Below are 19,662 nucleotides of genomic sequence, written 5' to 3' on the forward strand. Positions count from 1 at the left end.
GAAGCTTAATTAAAACTAGACGTCTTGTAATAACAGCATCTCACCGCAACAAAATCGGTTTCGTCTGCTGTGGCGCTTCTTACTGAAAGCTGGGTATTTTCAACGTGATCATAAACTTTCCTAAAGCTGCCTCTACATAAGTGGCTGAAAACACCTACGGCCAACGTCTCCAACTCCAGTGTACTTGCTGAGATAACAGGAATATGGGGCGCTGAAATTGGAGGACATTCTGCTGCTTGCGAAACAGTTAATAGTCTTGCAAGTTTTAGAGCTGAATCATTCTGAGGCTACCATGTCCAGATGATCAGTTATCCCTGAATCAATGGCGCTTTGGCCTTCATATTCTAATAGCCTATATATCATTTAAAAAGCAAAATGAGTTTGTAAAGTGACCTTCTGGCACTGTTTTAGGCATGAACAATGCTTGAATAAACACTACATTAACTCTTAATATAATAGTAAAATCTGTGTAACTATGCATAGAGCATGCCCAAAGAGTAATAAGTGCTGTGAGCTGCCTGTATCATTACACCCATACTTTTCATTAAGAATAATTATTACTGAAAGAACAAATATTTTGTGCATTACAGATGTCACAACCTGCCCATCTCCGAGTGATTCTTTCAGACCACGATGTCCAGAAACTGGCATTACCCTCTGGAATCCCTAAGACAGTTAATGAACTTCACTCAGCTGTCCAAGCTGCATTTGGAATTTCTGAGGATTTTTGCTTGCATTACATGGATGTTGATTTTTGTAATAATTATTTCACACTACTTTCAACATCTGACATCAAGGATAAGGACACTATAAAGGTTGTGTATATGTTGGAGACCCCTACAGTGACATTGGCCTTATCAAGTGTGGACAGCCCCTTCTCAGTCTTGAATGATAGCTTTTCTCCACCTTCTGATGATGCCTGCTCATCTGTCTCTTCCACTGATACATTGCCAGTTTCTCCAAGAATAATACAAAAAAGCCCAGCGCAACGATCAAAGGGTTGGCCCTCTGAATTTCCAATCCCCCGTTTCTCTGTCAATACAGAGCTTCTGCTTCAGTTAGGCAATGAAAAGTTCCATAAGGATGGGACCCTTTTCAGCACCAAAGACCTCATCACAATACTACCAGATATTCTTGGAAGAGTGGCTGAAGGTATTTATGAATACACTGCATATCCATCAAGTGCACAAATAAGTCAGGTAGCAGAGGCTCTCATTAACAAACATCCCTGTCTCAAAGAGCCAGGTTCCTTAAACAGATGCTATGGATGGATACAACGACTGAAATACAAGATGAACAATTTCAGATCCAAGCTTAGAGGTTTTAGCTGTCCTGAAATTGAAGTGAACTCACTCAAGAGGAAAGCAGCACATGAGCAAGCTCCTGCCAAAAATGTTAAAAAACCAAAAAAGGCTGAAGTAAATTATCTACCACCTTATCCTCAAGGTGAAACAAGTGGAAGTTTGGAGAAGGAAAGAGTGGACCTCTTACATGAAGTGATGAAGAGGGATAATTGCGTTGTGGTTGCAGAGAAAATGGCCAAGACCTTCTCTCTTCGCAGGCAGGAAATAATTTATCAGGCCCCTGCAATTAAAGACATCATTGACCGATGGCCTGCTTTATTTGATGCAACACAGGTGAGATTGTACACTCTTATTTAAAACTTATTTAAAAGTCAAAATTTTGCTTGGCATACTTTAGACAGTTAATTGCAAAGTGTTTCCAGTCCTGCTGAGTGTAGTAGTTCTCCACATAGAAGCAGAACACCAGTCCTAGCTGTGGCAATGACATTTGAGTTACACAGCAACTGATACTGAAGGTTTTGCATGGATGCCTCCCTAGTTTAAGGTCAAATTATCTGTTAACCTCCCAAGAGTGAGTGCACCTGGTACTAAAGAGCAGTCAAAACATTCAAGTTAAAGCCCAGCATAGTACATTACTGGTAAACAGTCATTGGAATATCACTAGGCTGCGTTTTGTTGTTGCTCTTGAACTATCAAGATGTTGTTTAGCTAATTGCCTGCTAACTTTAATTTTCTGACAACTTGTTTGTGTAAAATACAGATAAATGAAGAATTCAAAAGAATAACCACTGTAAGTCTTGAATCTACATTTATGGCCAAACTTGATGCTTGCACCTCCAAATTAATGGATGTTGTCTCATCGAGGGGAGGAACTTCAGGATTGAGGATAAGGCACATTAAGAATCAGCTTCTAGAGGTATGAGAACTAATCAGACTCGTCTTTGAAATTAAGCTTGCTGACTTGTCACCCTTTTGGATTAGTCATATTAGAATTTAATTTTATTCTTTTTTCTCTTTTTACTCAATTAGAACAATACAATTGAAGTACGGAGAGAGGTGGCCATTCGTTGCCTGGTTGTCTACCTTGGAGAAAAGGAACAGGACCTCTTCAAGGAGTTTAATGTAAGTAATTTATCACCGTGGAATCTACACTTTAATATTCCAGGCAAAAACCTGCTATAGATGGCTGTAATTGTTGCTGAAAACCTGTTTCACTTATAAAGTGGTTATTTTTTAAATTTTTGTTGTTTTGATACCTTTCACTGTGATACGCCTAAAGTAAGACATGACATTTTAAAAAAGGAAATTTTTCTCTGTAGACCTCAACCAAAGAATGGAAAGTCAAAAGTAAGTTCTACTGTGGCACAATTTGACATCACAAATAGTTGAAACATTCTCACTTTCCTAAAGAATGACACATTATAATGCTAGAGGATAACACAATATATGCAAGAAGGCTTCTTTAAATAATAGAAATAACCACAACAGCATGTTGCTAAATCCTGGCAATGGATTTGACCATTGTCCCATTTGTAAATGAGAAAAAAAATGATGAGTGTATTGACTTAATGCTTAGTCCAAACATATTCAGGTTTCTGATTAGGCTGCCAAACACTATCTTTTCTTTTTGGTGGATTAATACCTGACGATCTTTGCCACTATGAAGATTCTAGTAAGCTTTCGTGCTCTTGTAATACTTCATATTGGCACTTTTGACCCCAACAAACAAAAAAAGTGAGTTAAATTTGTCTCCATAGCTACTGTGTGATGGCAATGCTACTCACTGCTCAAGTTGAGCCAGTTCATGTAAGTAGATGTGTATGGTTGTGTGTTGGAATGGTTAAAATAACGTCAGCAGTAATAACACAATTCTGTTTTACTAAACCTCTTAATATACTTTTGCATTTGTTCTGCTAGAATATTGAAGAGTTTGAAGCAAACCTTGACAGGCAAGTATTGAACATTGCCATCATCAAAGACAAGAATCCAAACACTGGAACCATCCTGATCGAGGGAGCCAAAATCCTGGATGGCATTGATGTCCCAAGGTGCTGTGCTTTGCTCATGGGTTTAATATACGCTCTGAATCTGAGCTATCCCAAGGATCTAAAATGTACATACGAAGTATTTCAGAAACTGTTCCTTGAACTTGATGGACTCAAAACCAGTGGGAAAGTAATGAATCTCAAGTACAGCATTTTCTAAGAACACTTTTCTTTCAAACCACTGCCATTTTTTTTTAAAAACCCATGTTATTATTTAATCCATAAACAGCTGTTTCAATTGTAAACATTCTCAGGTTTTGTTTTAAATTTTTGTTGATTATGTGCTGTTGAAAACATGTTCATTATGGTTTTGTAATATTGTGTTCAAAGAATGGTGCTCTTTTGTCCAAGAATGTTCTTAGATCAGAGTAGGTGCTGTTGTGTGTTCGTACCTCATAATCTTTGTAAGCACTTGCTATTTTCATAGTGAGGTTGCTACTGTATATTTTTCAAAATGTTTTTGCATCCTGCAATAGAAGTCAGGTTTGACAAATTTGACAGTTGAATATTACACTGAGGCCTATATTTTTGCTGCTGTAGTATGGCTATTTGTTGAAATATATAAAAATGCAACATAATATTTCCAATAAAGTAAATTTTGCAACATTTTCATTCTTTAAGTGGCTGTAGTTTTAATAATTTAATAAATAATTAAACTTGATAAAGCTGAAAATTATAGGCTGAAAAAACTAATTACACCAACTTCACTTTTTACACCATCACAACTTTAAAATATATTAATAATTAAGTACGTAGAACTTAAAACATTCTTTAAAAATATAACATAAATTAGTTGGGACAACTTAATTTTTCTGTGCAGTGAATTTAAAAAGTTCTGTGTATCCTATAATTTTTTAAGCTGATGGTACTTAAAAGCAATTTAAGATCTGAAGGAAAAACCTTTTCCAGTTACTCAATGTTATGGGTTGGTTCTACGTAATTTTAACCAGAAGTTATAGTAACTTAAAAAGCTTGATGCAGAGCGTTGCGTTAATTTTTTTTGTTGGCCCAAAACAGTAGTTTTTAGAGTGAAGTTGATGTAGTCAGTAGTGCAGTCAACAACCTCCTCAATGTTTTCATTATCTCAGAACCTGCTCTGCCTCAGGGGACCACTTCCTGAATGAGCGTGACTAACATGACTCATGACTAATGGTGTCACGTGACCTTCTTGCTTTTACTGATCTAGAGACTGGCTGTCATTAAAGTGACAATGAGGTGACTGTCACATTACACTACAAATCCAAAAGAGCAAAACTAAAATCTTCACATCCGTCACAGTGCCAGGCATGTCTGACCACTGCTGTGCTGTCTGCCTTCTAGTGCCCTGGGGGATTTGGTGGGTCTCTGCCATTCTAGAACTCTCTGTTAAGGATGCTGCTGCTGTACGTCTGTGATTCTAAATCAGAGTCTGACACCCCTGATGTACACTCATGTAAAGTGACCAACAGGCCAGCTCACCAAGCAGTTGATGGCTTCTTACAAGGCAGCCCATGTGAAAAGACCCCCCACGTAGACCACTGTAACCCTGCACCTCCTCTCTTCATGTAGAACTGAAGGATCTGGAGAGTCAAACTCTGTGAAAGGTTGTGCTTGGACACCAATATGTAGAAGCCCGTGGGCACACGATGGTTAAAGTCTTTAAAGACACTCAGCAGATTCTGGTTTGCTCATTCCTGTTGGGCTCTCCAGCTGAACTCCTCACCGGACGTCTCTGACTGCGAGGACCTGAAGACTGACTGTGGTGAACAGGAACAACCAAACCATAACGTGAGAGCTGTTAAGTCTTCAAACACCAGTGAGCCAGTGTGTCGTATACCAGTGGGTGTGCTGGGCACTGAGTGGTGGGGTTCAGTGTTTTAGGGTTTGTGTTTTAGCTGCTTGTCAGTTTTGTGTTACATTTGAACCTCCTGTTCTAGTAGATACTGCACAGTAAATGGACCTGGTGCCGTTACAAACTGCCATCTTCACAGCCCCGGTAACTATAGCAGCACGTCAAATGTTCAACGGGCTTTCTGTGCACGTGACACTCGTGACATTACAGCTCTCTGAACGAATGAAATACTAAGATGAATACTTAATAGGATTGTCATGAGGAGAGGAATTAAAACATGGAGGACTGCCGTTAGCAAGACCTGATATGGGGTCCTAATTTAATTTAAAAGGAATTGACATCTGACTTGAGGGAGGTATTACAAAAATAGGAATAATAAAATGAATTGTATATGCTATATTAAATAAGAATTAAGAAAACGACACACTTAAAATTTAATTAAAACTTTATTTTAATTTATTATTATGAAAAATTATAATACAAGAAATACAATGCAAGAAGAGGTACTACAAAACTACAATACAATGAACTGAGTTTTTAAACATTATTTGTAATTTATTTTTCGATCTTTCTTTTCCTCGAAGTCATTTATTATATCTTCGTATCCCATGGATTCACATAATTCGTTTTCTATTGAGAGTTGTGCTAAACTTGATAATCTTTCCTGTCCCAGGCTTGTAGATAATTCTTAATTATTTTCAGCTTCGATAAACTTCTCTCAGCTGTAGCTGTCGTTACAGGAATAATATAATATTCACAATAATTAACTAAATTGTGATAAGACTCGCTGACATCTGGTAATATAGTTAGGCAGTCGAGGGGTTTACAGTTCGTCGGTGTATTCATAACACGTTAGAATAATTGCATTTATTTAAATAATTCTAACCCATTGATATCACGATTATCTCCATCTGTTAATAAAATATCTGAATCCAAGCAATATTTTTAAGTTGTTCATCGGCCATAAATTTTAATTTTGTAATATTGTACAGAAATCCGAAGTAATTCCTATGTATGTTTAATTGCTGAAATGTTTCTTCAATTGACATCGTTGCTTGCTCGATGATTCTTAAAACATAATCAGTATAACATTTCTTCTCAGGCTCTTTTACATGAAATTAAATAATCGTTTAAACCTTTTAAATGCGTTGTTGCAGTGTTTAAATCAGCAAACATATTTTTTAAAAGTTTGCTAACTTTATTAACAGCGACGAGTATTTCCTACCATATAACTGTTGCCAAAACAAATTCGTAATTTAATTCAAATTGAATCAATCATTGGGCCTCGCGTCTTATTTTTGGATCTTTGGTCGATTCACTGATTTCTTCCAATGTTTTACAAATCTGACGTATTAAATGAAAACGAATCGGCTTCACAGAATGAAATTTACATTCCCATCTAGTTGGTGCCAACGGCTTTAGCATTAATTCCGGCAAATGTTTCGCGAAAACAGACCATCTGTTCACTGAGGCAGAAAATATCGTAAAGTCTTTGAATTGTTCAAAAGAAAGTCACAGCAATAGGAATACACGAGGCCATATCTCTCAAGAATAAAGTTAAACGATGTGCCGTACATGGAACTAAAAAGGCCCAGGATGTTCATTCAAATTCTCGTTTGCACTCCTTGGTGCTTCACAGCCACATTGGCGCCGTTATCGTCAGCTTGTCCCCTGCAGTCTCGGAGAGATAACCCCGTATGGGCAAGATGGCCTCTGAGCCCTTCAGTTAAATCAGATCCTGTACTTTAACAACTGATAGAAAATCAGGGAAATAGTCTTCAATTGTGACGTCATCATTTTGTTAATGTTAACTGTTCCTCGTGATTGAAATCTGTTAGCGTCCAAAAGAACGGAACACATTGACTTTTCTTAGTGCGCTCCTTTAGTTCGGTTTTTGATCATTCAATTCTGAATTTCCCAACTCGGGTAATGATCCGATATTTCCTTATTCCAAACTCTTCTCAAATGCTCATCCACAGTAGGATCAAATGGGGCTATCATTTCAATAAGTCTAAGGAGTTTGCTATTATTTTCTGTAAATAAATTTATTGCTGGAACCACGAAAGGCGGCATTATGATTCCCTAAATATTGAACACACTATACTATTCTGCGCCAATGTTCTTTTTTGGCATTTATTTGACGTTACTGCAGATTGTCAATAGTTTGCTGACTTTGTGATTGTTTTGCAAGTTAAATTGCATTTGTGATTGATAACGGGACGAAGATGCTTCCTGCTCCTTTATTCGTGCACTTCAATGTCTCCAATCACAAATCCATCACTAGCAAGAGTTAATCTTGATAAATTATTGGGAAACAAAAACCAGTAAAAACAATATACTTTGTTATTTTTCACTGATATAATAACCACTTTCACGCACATTTTGACTGTTCGGTAACATGTTGTAGTAAAATGATGTATGGAATTTTCTTCCTTCTTTATTCAATTGGAAAGTTGACATCACGTATTTGGTTTTGGCTTTTTCTAAACTAAGAAGACTCTTAACGTGTCGCTGATATTTATTGGCCGCACGTCCAGGGATCGTCATTAATAGGCCTATCTTCATTCATTTTACTTGTTTCTTCCACTGGTGTAAGCGAAGAGGGTCAAATTTTCTCTGTTCGAACTTCAATGTCTTCTTCATCAGACTCCGAATCAGGTCCAGACCGGGCCGGGAGCGCAGTCCATGTTCCTTTTCATCCATCCATCCATCCATTTTCCAACCCGCTGAATCCGAACACAGGGTCACGGGGGTCTGCTGGAGCCAATCCCAGCCAACACAGGGCACAAGGCAGGAACCAATCCTGGGCAGGGTGCCAGCCCACCGCAGGTTCCTTTTCATTTTATAGTTTGTTTTTTTTTTTAATTTTAATAAACCACATTACTATACTTATTTGTTTTCTTTTTTCGGCTCTTTTCTGTGCTCCACATTTTCATATGTTCTATTTCTGTCTTTATCTCGACTGAGACCGGCGTTAATTTTTTAATGTCTTTTATGAGTATTCGTTAACCCGTCAATTAAATAATGAAGAAAAAAAAACTTATGAGACCATCGCTTCCAAAATTGATCACAATAAAAGACTACCGTTCATTTACTGCAGCCTTTTACCCGATTTAAGAATTTATTGATATTCGTTTGAGCGTTGAAAGAGCATATATTAAAAATTCAATGTGACTTCTCGGTTACTTTCTAAGGAAAGAGATGACTTACAACACTAGAAATTATCACTATAAATGTTTTAAGATTTTTTGGAATATCTGATGAACTTACACTTACTATTTTATGGCTTTTAAAACATTTGAAAACGAATATTCGTATTATTTGTACGTTTGAGATAACGAAATGTATAAAACTATTAGATGTAAGTTCAAACAAATGACCCAAAACTAATCTCTTCGGCCGCACATATAAACTACTAATTGTGATCCTGGGCATCTCCATGTAGTTCGCCAGCACATAACGGCTTATGACAGCGACGGCGTGACGACTAATAAGCTGAACGGCAGGATCGGCGGTGTGTTGTGATTCACTAGTTTTACTTGTTACTGTCCGGTGGAGGCGGCGGATTTAAATGAATAAACGTGATAAACGTTTCCCTGATAATCAAAAAAGTTTCAATAATTCAATTTTAGTAATGATTTTAAAACACTATAGTGATACGAAATACAAAGATTGGTCATAACATTAAACATAAAACTTTGCAATATCTCAGAAAAATAATATTTGGTGCCTTCTGGAAACAGGCGATGTCGTCGTCGCTTACTCGCGCAGCACTTTAGGCGAAATGCAAAAGATTTTATAAAGAAGAAGCTACTGGGCAATATGATGATAATTTAAACCATCCTTATTTTTCCATTGACAATTTTTATAAAGTCTAAAAATTTATTTAGATGAAATATTTTTCCAATTAATACTTTCATCCAATAATAAGAAATTTTTACTTAGCGACGTTAGTAGATAGAGCCCTTTCATTCGGGGTCCCCGGAGCAAACGCACCGCTCGCCCTCAGTTTACGGCGGCCCTGAATGGATGTATTAAACATGGGGGCGCGGTGGCACAGTGCTAGTAATAAGCTGGCCCCCCGTCCAGAGATTGTCCATGCGTCCCGTAAGATACTGTCCGACTGTGACGATGCTGGTCCTGCTCCACGCTCCCTCTTCCCTTTCAGGAGCCCTCGAACCCAACACCGTCAGCAATGTAACCAGATGCGCTGCTCTAGGGGGACAAATCAGCCTGAGCAAGGGGATGGTACTTTTATTAACAAAAAAAGTCAAAACGAAACAGTGTTCAACTAAAATCTCCATAAATCAGAAATGTCCGTACATAAATATTCCATAAAAAGATAAAAATCTCAAACGGCTAAAACAAGGCTAAAATGAGATTAAAATCCTGCAGCAGGCATTGGGGTCACACCAGCCAAGCACAGATCCTTCCCAGTCTGTCCAGCTCACCCAAGGCTTGCTCAGCTGAGAGACTTCAACCGCCACGGTCCTCAAACTACCGACCCCCCGCCTTGGTTGCCTCCGCCAGCGTCTACCAGACCACTCGGGGTCGGTTGTCCTCCTGTTAGAGATGAGAAAATCATACCGAAGCGCCGAAGTTTGTGTCAATCTGAAGTGTAGCGAGTCGAATCTCTGTGTCGGAGCTTGTGACGAAACACCGCTGTCACGTGACCCACAGCGCGCTTTATTGGTTTGACAGCTGTGGCGCTGAATTAACAAGACAGCCTGTATATTCTCATTCAACAATGTGGGGTTGTGAGGAGAGAGAGATTTGGAGAGCTTTTGCGACAGATGGCGACTAACGGCGGAAAACGGCGTTGAAAAGTTAAATAGTATAAATGGACAAGGACCTTAGCAGAATAAAATGAACGGACTTTTCTGACCTTTTACAGGTGACGTGAGACTGAAACAAAGAGTGCTGCTGCACTTGCGCTTTCGATTGCTTGCCTTAACCTCAGTTAACCACCAGATGTCGCTGCTCATACTGAAGCCGAGGCTTCAAAGCTTCGACTCGTTTTCAGCACAAATTGAAAGAAAGCCTCAAAGCTTCACGAGGCTTCATTTTCCCTTCACTACCTCCGGTCTCCCTTCTCGCACACGCAGTCGTCCCTCGGATCCCCAGGGCGGATTCCTCCATGATCGAACCCACTCTTTCACATCATCAGTCGGAGTGATCCGTCCCTCAAGCGCCGATCCTTCGCTTCACATGAGACCCCTGACCGTGCTGCCCTCTCTCATCAGCTAGCTGGCTGTTTCTCGGTGTGATTTTCCATCCTCTCAGTCTCTCTTCTTGACAACTCTCAGTCTCTCGCTTGCGCTCTATCGTCAATTGTGCGACTTCTCTGCGAATTAACATCTAAGTATTTGAAGCTTTTATTTAACCAATCCCCGTTTGTTTTCAACCAGCTTCCGTACTATGTAATCTGTTAGAAAACCTTTACATCATCATCCTGGACGGCTCCTTATTTCCAAGTCTGAATATCTGTGTGAGTTGCACTGGTCAGTAATGAACAACTTCAGTCACTGGCACAGTGGGCCCAGCGGGCACGTCTTGTAGCAGAATTACAAGATAAACAGGCGTGTCGGCCTCCGAGCGGCTTCATTGCAGTGATCAGTGTGGTAGGTTCATCTTATTGGCACCTTGGTAACACTTCACTCATTTCTTACACAACAAATCATGAGCTCTTGTTTTTTGGAAAGGCACAAGGCTTTTTACAATTTCATTTTTCAGCTCCTACTCGAGCTTTGTGTGTATTTGGTGATCTCTGCTTAGCTGATCTGCCTGAAGTAAGAAGATTTCAGAAAAACAACTGAATGCTGGGTTAGAAATAAATGGAACTTCTTTCTCTTTCTGTCTTTCTGCAGCGTTCATAATGATGACTGAAATTTACCGACTGTCTAAGAAACACGCTGACGACTTGTGTACCATAGAAGAGTCACCACATGTCAGTGGAGCAGATGGCGACACAGGTGGGCTCTGTAGACCTACTTTATACTTCAAATGAAGAAAATGAATATTTTGTCAAGGGAAGGCAAATTAGTACTTTTATTTATGATGGTGTTTTGAAAATCTTTAAAGTGTATGGAAGAAGAATGGATGTGCTGATGTTAATGAATGAATTGTGTGCTTCACCTTCTCGCTGTGAGCCATTTCAGTGAGATTCCCAGTTTATTTGTCCCCTCTCTCTCTGTGAATTGAGGATTTTTATTTTTTAACCTTCATGTAGATGAACAGTCTCCTCGCTCTTTCTTGCTGTAAGACACAGTTGTGCTCTTGTTTATTAATTTAGACAAACGCTTTTAAAGGCTAAGAGTGAACCCGTCACAGCTCTCCCTCTTCGTGTTCCACACTGGTGACTAAATCTGAGAAAGCCAAGTTTTGGTCGGCTGATCAGAGTGCTAATTTAACAGAAGCAGTTTCCGTGATATCAGTAATTTATGGAGGTGCCCCATATTGTGTGGTAGGTGTTACTGTCACGCCAGGTTCAAGTGAGTAACTCCACCTTGAGCGTATTCATTTAGTGATGTCATGTCTTTTCTCTCTCCAGTGGTCAGTGTTTGGTGGGCTCTGCCTCAGTTCACTTTGATCAAAGCCTCTTTGCTGTTTCCTCAACAATTTCATAAGGAATAGTGTGACTCTTATGTGACTGATGTCTTCACAAGAGATACATTTCAAGAATAAATCCTATCCAGACTGCGTTCAGGCACATGCACACTGGACAAGAAGTGAAGAGCTGAGGTTAGAGCTTGTGGTCCTCCTTCACGTTCAGATGGAGTTTTAGAACATGTCCAGACTCAAGAACTTCAAATCCACAAAGAGAGAGCGTGAGAGATGTTTTCAAGTAAAGGTGTAGCTCCTGGTAATAGCATCACAGATCGCTTTGAGGTGCAGGTTAATGCCTGTTTATAGGAACCTGAGCGCGTCCTTCAGAGTTTGTCAAGAAGTCAGTTTGAGGTTACAAGCATAAGATGAATGAATGTGTTGTTCTGGCAAAAGATTTTAGAGATGTCAACTCATCTTTGAGTGGTACTGTTGGTTATACGAAAGACAGACGATGGCTAATGGTAGAAGGATGTAGCAGTGCAACAACTTGATGGACTTCATTTCCCAGCTGCCCCAAAGGGTATTGCTCTCATTGGACGACTGCAATGGGCGTATTTCATATCTAACATGAGTGTCTACTTTTCAGATGCCATGTATCATGGGCAGGGGCAGACTTATGGGGGATTTGCCTGGCCTTAAACTATTGTTTGGGTCCCACCTAGGAGTTCTGTAGGAAAACCACAGAGAAACTAATATATAATGTCAAAGGTTAGGAGGCACCTAAACTTGAATAGACACCACGCAAGAACAGCAAGCAGTGTGAGAGAATGAAAGAGGTGTGCGGTGTGACCAACAGGAGGTGTCCCACACTCCAGACACAGGTGCACATAACACAGTCCAAGGTTCAGATAAAGTGAATTTTATTAAACCTTTTCAGATTGCTTCTCCCAAAAAAGTTTTGATAAACACGATTTCAATAATAATTCTCCTCTACTCTCCTCCAGCCTTGTCCAACTTTCCTGGATGAGGTCTACTGGCTTGTTTAATGCCAAACCCAGGAGTACTTCTGGTGCCACACGATTACACCCTGGAAGCACTTCTGGGTCAAGTGAGTCCTCCTTACGGAGTGTGAATCCTCTCCCCTCAGCTCCCTCTCTGGTGGCATCCACACACCCTGACAGGGCTGACCATCAGGACTACAATTCCCAAGGTGCCCTGCGGGTGTATAGATTGTAGCTCAGTCTGAGGGATGCTCCTACCTGGCGAACCTGGGGAACAGATGGTCCCTAGAGACAGTCTTGCACTATCCTTCCATTGCATTTTTCTGGCCAGGAAAGGTACCTGCAACCAAAGTGTCCGGGACGCCTGTCCATCCAAATCTTTCCCATATGGCTTCCAGTCCAGTTAGGCCTTAAGGTAATGCCAGTCCACCATTATTGGCACCTTCGGTGGAGAGCAGCACAAAACAGCATCTGTGGCTATGAGTGATGAGTATGAGGGAGAGAGTGAGCATTGTCAGCGCTGAGAATTAAACTTGACAGCCATCAGAGCACAGTATGCCACGTCTGACCCTAAAACACAGAGAGTCCGATCTGTCAGCTATCTGTTCTGAGAGAGAGAAAAAGAGAAAGAGAGGAAACGTATTTCAAAATGTTATTCTGGCAGTTTCACAATATCAGGCATTGTCAGCTGTTAAGGTAAAATTAAGAAAAAAACAGTCCTATAAATTAATAAAAAGTAAAAGTTAAATAAAAATCCATCAGCAGGTTTAGTTTTTCTCCAGATTGTAGACTGTAGCCACATTTATGAAGGTTAACAAGTAAGTTCTTCTCCATGAAATGCAAACACGTGACAAGTAAGCTGATGTTGTGATGATAATAATCAGGTGAGCCTGTGCTGAGATCTGGACGTGGTCATCATGGACAAGAAAACACGGATATGAGGAGACAGAACAGGAATGTCGATGTGACAACAGCAAGTGGGAATGAAGGGGAGACCAGTTAATGGCCCCTTTGATGGTGGGACACCAGTGTAGGAAAGGAAAATGAACTTTAACTGACCAGCCAGGGACAAGCAGAATAATGTGGGAAGGAGGAGAGATTTAACTCAGCAATTGATCAAATCATTTGGGAAGGCATCTTCTTTATTTATCTTACCTTCCTCTGTCGTAGGATGAGGGTCTGTGACTGTTATATCAATTTAAATGAAGCCCACTCATTTAAAGAAACAGAATAATGAAAGTATCGATGAACACAAGGATTATAGAAATATGATAACTGTATTTATAAAGTATGGTGATCAATATGACAGGACCCAGCCAGACTAGACAGACGAACAGATATAAGACAGAGAGGCTGGCTGTTTACTGGTAGCTCGAGTTATAATTTATCTTGGCAAACATAAATAGTTTAACGATGCCAAGTCTTTATGGATGATGTCTGATGTTGTGTGGAGTTGTTGTTTTGTTGTTGCCCCGGGTTCATGTGAAGGATTCTTCTTGGGTTGGCGTCCATTCTTTGTTTTTGGTCAGGGTCCTTCATTTGTGGTGTTCTGTGGTGCTGCTTTCTCATCGTCCTTTCTGCTGTTAGGCCCTTTGGTGTGTCGTGTGCAGCTTCATAGAGAAGAGCGTTACTGTTTGTGGTACACGAGCTTAGATACTGAAATTCCCTTCTTGAAGTAATGGCTACTTTTTAATGTTTTTAGTCCACTGGACCACAGTCTGGCTTGGCTAAGACATTAATAATAATAATAATAATAATTCATTTTTTTTACAATATACATAGTGCTTTTCTCACTACTCAAAAGAGCTTTACATAGTGATACTCTAAGTCAAACTAATTTGCAGCAGCCACCTGGATGATATGACGGCAGCCATTTTTGCAGCACTACACTTACCACACATTAGCTGTTAGGTGGTGAAGGGGTGAGAGACAAAGAGCCAATTAGAAACAGTGGATGATTAGGGGGCCACAATGATAGGACTGCAGAGAGCAATTTAGCCTGGACATCGGGATACACTCCTCTCTTTATGAAGGATGCTCAGGGTCTTTGATGACCCCAGTGAGTTAGGACCTTGGTTTTATGTCTCATTCGAAGGATAGCACCATTTTTACAGAACATTGTTCCCGTCACTGCTCTGGGGCTTAGGGATACACACACAGACCACAGGGTGTTAAGCGCCCCCTGCTGGCTTCACCAACACCATTTTCAGTAACAACCCAAGCTCTTCCTAGATGGTCTCCCATCCAAGTACTAGCCAGGCCTGAAGATGCTTAGTTTCAGGTGGGTGACCTGTTCTAAAGGACCAGGTGGTGTGGTTTCAGATCCACAAAGATAAAAGTGGCTGTCAGTTCACAGTTTTTAACTTTAAGTGAGACACTGTAGAGATTTTGGAGAGTGGGTGTCCTGGGTCCCCTCAGAATAGCCCCTGGAGATCAGTGAATGTGTGCGCCTCTATGACAGAATACGTGGGTGCAGCTCGTTTTTAAAAAGGAATTCTGTCATCTCATGATTGGTTTAAAGTCACCTCTAGTTACAAAATCAGGAGCTACTTATAGTCAAGTTATTCTGTCTGTCCCAGTTCTCATTCCTTGAATTACAGCTCTTTGCTCTTTGTTGAGCTCATCATCAGAAGAACTACAGGCAGATTCTGGTGGGGATCATTCACTTATGTTGTGATGTAAGGGGAGACGGCACAGCTGGATGTCTATTAAATTTGCCACCTCAACAGGCCTGGTGGGCCACTAAAGCCTAGAATAATGGGCAATGCCCACTTTGTCCTACATCAGGTAGTTCATGTGCTCTTCATTCTCTCATCTCACTCCACCTTGTTCTTCTTGCAGCTTCAGTGCCTCAAGTTAGAGCAGAAAAGAAAGTCAACCTGCGGATGGTGCTGTTGATCTTCTCTCTTCTCCTAGTGGCCGCCCCCATATTCTTTTCTATTTACTGTAAGTATCATCCATACTGATAAGGCTTTGAAAAGTGAAGGAAATGTAAGTGCTTTGTGTATTTCTTATACTGTATGTGCAGTCATTGGCCCCTTAATTAGGAGGACTTGCTCATTACCACAAAACAACTAATCATGTGGCTGTAATTCAGTGTACATAGTGGGGTCAACTGAAGTAATAAGAGTCGCAAAGGAAGATGAACTGGGGTGCCAACCCAGCCATCCCTGTTTACTTCTAAGTCCAAACACAAACTCTCGATGGTGTAAAAGGAAACAAAACTATTGCCACAGTAATAAAGTGGCCGGTATTAATCAGACTTTCTAGTCTGCCTTCTGCAGGTCATGGAGCTCCTTAGCTCTGGTCACTCTGGATAGATGTGACACTTCCTTCAGGGATGTCAAGTTCTTAGAGCCCAGGGACTGGAAGGGGCAGAGTCATTGGGTGTTTTCTCTGTACTTTGGTGAATGAAAAGGACAAGACTGTCAGCCACAGCGCCCCCTCAGCTCAGCTCAGTAGTGTGGTTCGTTTTTAGGAGCTCCATGCTGCTCACAGTTCTGATCCAATATGAGACGCCATTCTCTTGGGTGCCCACTCTTTTATAGTCCTCCAGCCATTAGGGGGCAGCATCAATTGTCCTCAGGGGGCATCTTCTTACTTCAGTGGGTGACGCCCTGCAGTGGTATCGCTTACCTCCGATAAACCTGGAAGGTGATCCTCTGACAAGCATACATGGCTCCTAATATCATAAATTAACCAAGGAATGACATTAATGGCAAAGATATTTTACCATTTCTACATTTTAACTGTAGCATAAACCTTCATAAATTAGTTATAAAGCAGGTGCGTGTGACCAGCTAATATTTAAAACCACTCTCATGTTAAATATGCCGTTATACATATTAAGATGTAGAGGCTAACACACATCATAATTAGCAGTTAAGCCCCACATCGGGTTTGTTAAAGTAATAATCTCCCCCCACAGCTCAGGAAGCCTAACATTTATGACTGCACATTCCCACTCTTAAGAGCCGCTCCTCTTGTGCCATTCTCATCGTGTAGCACAGCTAGGATCGCTGATCGTTCTCCATACTGACATGCTTTCTCCCAGCGATCCACCAAAAGTAATCCTCATCTTCTGCCTGGGACTCATGTTTATGTGGTCCTCTGCATTTTGGAATCTTCCCAGCCTTGATGGATGAAGTGCAGACCTTCTTGAAACCTGTGGATCCAGAGCCTGTGTCTCTGTGTGTCAGGTCAGTGTCAATCAGGCATCCAGCACCTCCATCTTCAGGGCAGTTAGCTAAGAGCTACAATGCTGTATTATGTCTGTGAGATAATCCTAATTTAGTATCTGAAACTTCTCTTTTATGAGATATGCTGTGTTTATTTCTGTGACGCTATGCTGTGGTCTTACATTAAACAGTGGCAGTAATCACTGTATATTTAACTTTAGTTAACATGAAAGGTCTTTTAGAATAATGGATTAGATGATACTTTATTTGTCTCCAGGGAGAAATTTTACAGAAGGTCAAAAAATTATATATATAAAAATAAAAGCAATCAACAACCCACTTTTCCCATTCTTCTCTTATTTAAATATTTGTCTTACTGTTATCTGTCTGTGCCGTCTCCTGACTCCATTCCCTCTCTTTAAACTGCTGTCGTCCGGTGTCCGCATTACCGCCTCCTCCAGCCCAATTTATGTTGTACTTGTAAAGACCTGTGGAGACTCGCAGATGAGTGCATTTCTCTGTGTTGTTATGTCATTTTATGTATTTATCATGTAATGTGCACTGAATTACCATTTATTGCTTTGAAGAAACAATAACAAAAATAAGCATTACACAAAATGCTTGACTGGCCTCTTTAACTTGTCTCTCAGTAGATGTCACTAATGTTAAAGATGAAGACAGTAGAGAGAAATTGCAGGAATAGAAACATAAGAAATTTGACAAACGAGAGGAGACCCTTCAGTCCACCAGGCCCGTTTGTTTAGTTAATAGCTAAGCTGTCCAGACATCTCATCCTGATTTTTTTAAAGGTTGTTGAGGTTTCTGCTTTAATTTCATGTCTCAGATGTTGTTTCAGAGTCCCACAACTCTTTGTGTAAAGAAGAACTTCCTGGCTTCAGTTTTAAATGCACGTCCCCTTAATTTCCCCCGATGTCTTCGAGTATGTGATTCACTCTTCTGAATTCTGTTGGATTTACTTTATCAATGCCTTGGAGGATTTTACAAACCCAGATGAGGTCCCCACATGATGTCCTCTGCTCAGACTAAACAGGTTTAACTCTCTGTGCCTGTCACACTACGACATGTCCTTCAGTCCCATGATGCACCTGGCTGCTCTTCTTTGCACAGCTTCATGTGCTGCTATGTCTTTCTTGTACTGCGATGACCAGAACTGCACACAACACTTCAGATGTGGTCTCACCAGTGCATTATTTCATTTGAGCCTACTGTCCACTGACTTCACTTCAACAGTTATTTGTCTTTATATTGCTGCTGCATATTGCTTAGTCGATAAACATGTTGTTACAACCTACTAGGGGGTCATCTGGAGTGTTTGAAGTCAGATGAGAGCCCTGGATGTTGAGCCTTAACACAAGTTACAAAAAAAGTGTATCTCAGCTTGTTCATACCGATTTTTCACTGTTTCACACTGAAAACTAGTAAGGCACAATCGTCAATCTGATGTTACAAACTCTGATGGAGTAAGACAAGCAGAAAACATGGCAAGTGGTTCTTTAACAACCCAAAACTGAAAGCATTCTTAACTCAAGTGTAAAAGATGATTACATGTTGTATGAAATGACTTGTTTTCCTCAGATTTCATAAAATTAAATCACAAGGAGCAAGAACTGGAAGAGTTAAGAATTGCAAATTACAACTTGACCAGTAACAACAGTGCCCTACAGTCTCAGTACACAACTCTGAATAAGAAGCATGAAGAACTGACCAAAGAGTTCAGTAAGCTGCAGGAATACTACTGTGATGGTACAAACACATCTCATGGTGAGTGCTTTGCAACAGGACGAGTAGACAGTGGGCTCCATGGTCATCTAATCCCTCATTTGTCATTTGCTCTTTTTATTTTGTTTTCCACAGAAAACACTTGCATTTTATGTAAACTGGACTGGATCCCCTTCGGTTCCAAGTGTTACTTCATCTCCACTAAGACAAAGACCTGGCATGAGAGCCATGATTGGTGCCTGACAAAGGGTGGACAACTAGTGAATATAGAAAACTCAGAGGAGTGGGTATGTCATTTATGCAGGTGGATTTAAGATGACTATCTTGAAAAACTACACACTGTAAGTTAAACAGTCAGGAAAAAAAGCTTTGAAAGTGCATTAGAAGAACAATCCCAGTAAAACCTAAGCTGAAGTTGAGTCAGGTCAGTATGTTATTAAAGCAGGAATGTCTTTCTTTAGGAGATTCCTCCAATTGATCTGAAGATTATGTCAATGCATTTCTAAGGCCCAGGGTGACTGACTGTCATTTTATATAAAGTCTCAATGACCCTTTGTTTTGTGCCAACTACGTATGTGAGAAAGTAAAGATTCTGTCAGAGGACTCTTTCCATCTTTCTTCATTCACTATAACTGACGTCATCAGACGTGCTGTGAATCCTAGATTGCTGTTTCTTCTGTTTTGGTTGCAGGAGCTCTTAGAGTTACCATTTGTGCATTACGTTTACATGCATTTCTGGTCTTGTAATGGACAAAACGGTCATTGGTGATGCACTAGACAAATAGGATATAACACAATTTAAGATTTGCTCATCATTTTTCCATGAAAAATCAACATGTGACCATTACATTGCTCCAAATAAATCACAGAATGCTACTGAACTGAACTTCTGAGGTGATAGGCCCTTGTTAAGACCCAAATCAGTACAAAAGTCTACAGACTCTGTCATTGGCTGATATTCATTGGGGGGCTGGGGTTTTTGTGAGTTTTCCTCAGGGATGTCGTATTTAGTATCCA

At 40.3% G+C, this 19,662-nt stretch overlaps 1 protein-coding gene across 1 annotated transcript; it reads left to right on the top strand.

The window, feature by feature from the left end:
* The first annotated feature begins 573 nt into the window (after window positions 1-573).
* LOC127526402 (uncharacterized) lies at window positions 574-19,414 on the top strand. The gene is made up of 10 exons (XM_051921823.1): window positions 574-1,637; window positions 2,065-2,220; window positions 2,334-2,426; window positions 3,222-3,479; window positions 5,039-5,144; window positions 11,048-11,152; window positions 15,569-15,673; window positions 18,502-18,687; window positions 18,781-18,932; window positions 19,337-19,414. Exons 1-10 carry the CDS (start codon window positions 591-593, stop codon window positions 19,412-19,414), a joined length of 2,286 nt encoding a protein of 761 aa, XP_051777783.1. The 5' UTR covers window positions 574-590.
* Window positions 19,415-19,662: the final 248 nt, after the last annotated feature.

Source organism: Erpetoichthys calabaricus (assembly GCF_900747795.2).
Source record: "Erpetoichthys calabaricus chromosome 1 unlocalized genomic scaffold, fErpCal1.3 SUPER_1_unloc_25, whole genome shotgun sequence".
Lineage (NCBI taxonomy): Eukaryota > Metazoa > Chordata > Cladistia > Polypteriformes > Polypteridae > Erpetoichthys > Erpetoichthys calabaricus.

Excerpts from the sequence above, each read along its gene's own strand:
- LOC127526402 (XM_051921823.1), top strand. The coding sequence starts at position 591 with ATGTCACAACCTGCCCATCTCCGAGTGATTCTTTCAGACCACGATGTC. Across the intron at positions 11,153-15,568 it reads TGGAGCAGATGGCGACACAG|CTTCAGTGCCTCAAGTTAGA; the intron begins GTGGGCTCTGTA and ends TTCTTCTTGCAG. Across the intron at positions 18,688-18,780 it reads TGGTACAAACACATCTCATG|AAAACACTTGCATTTTATGT; the intron begins GTGAGTGCTTTG and ends TGTTTTCCACAG.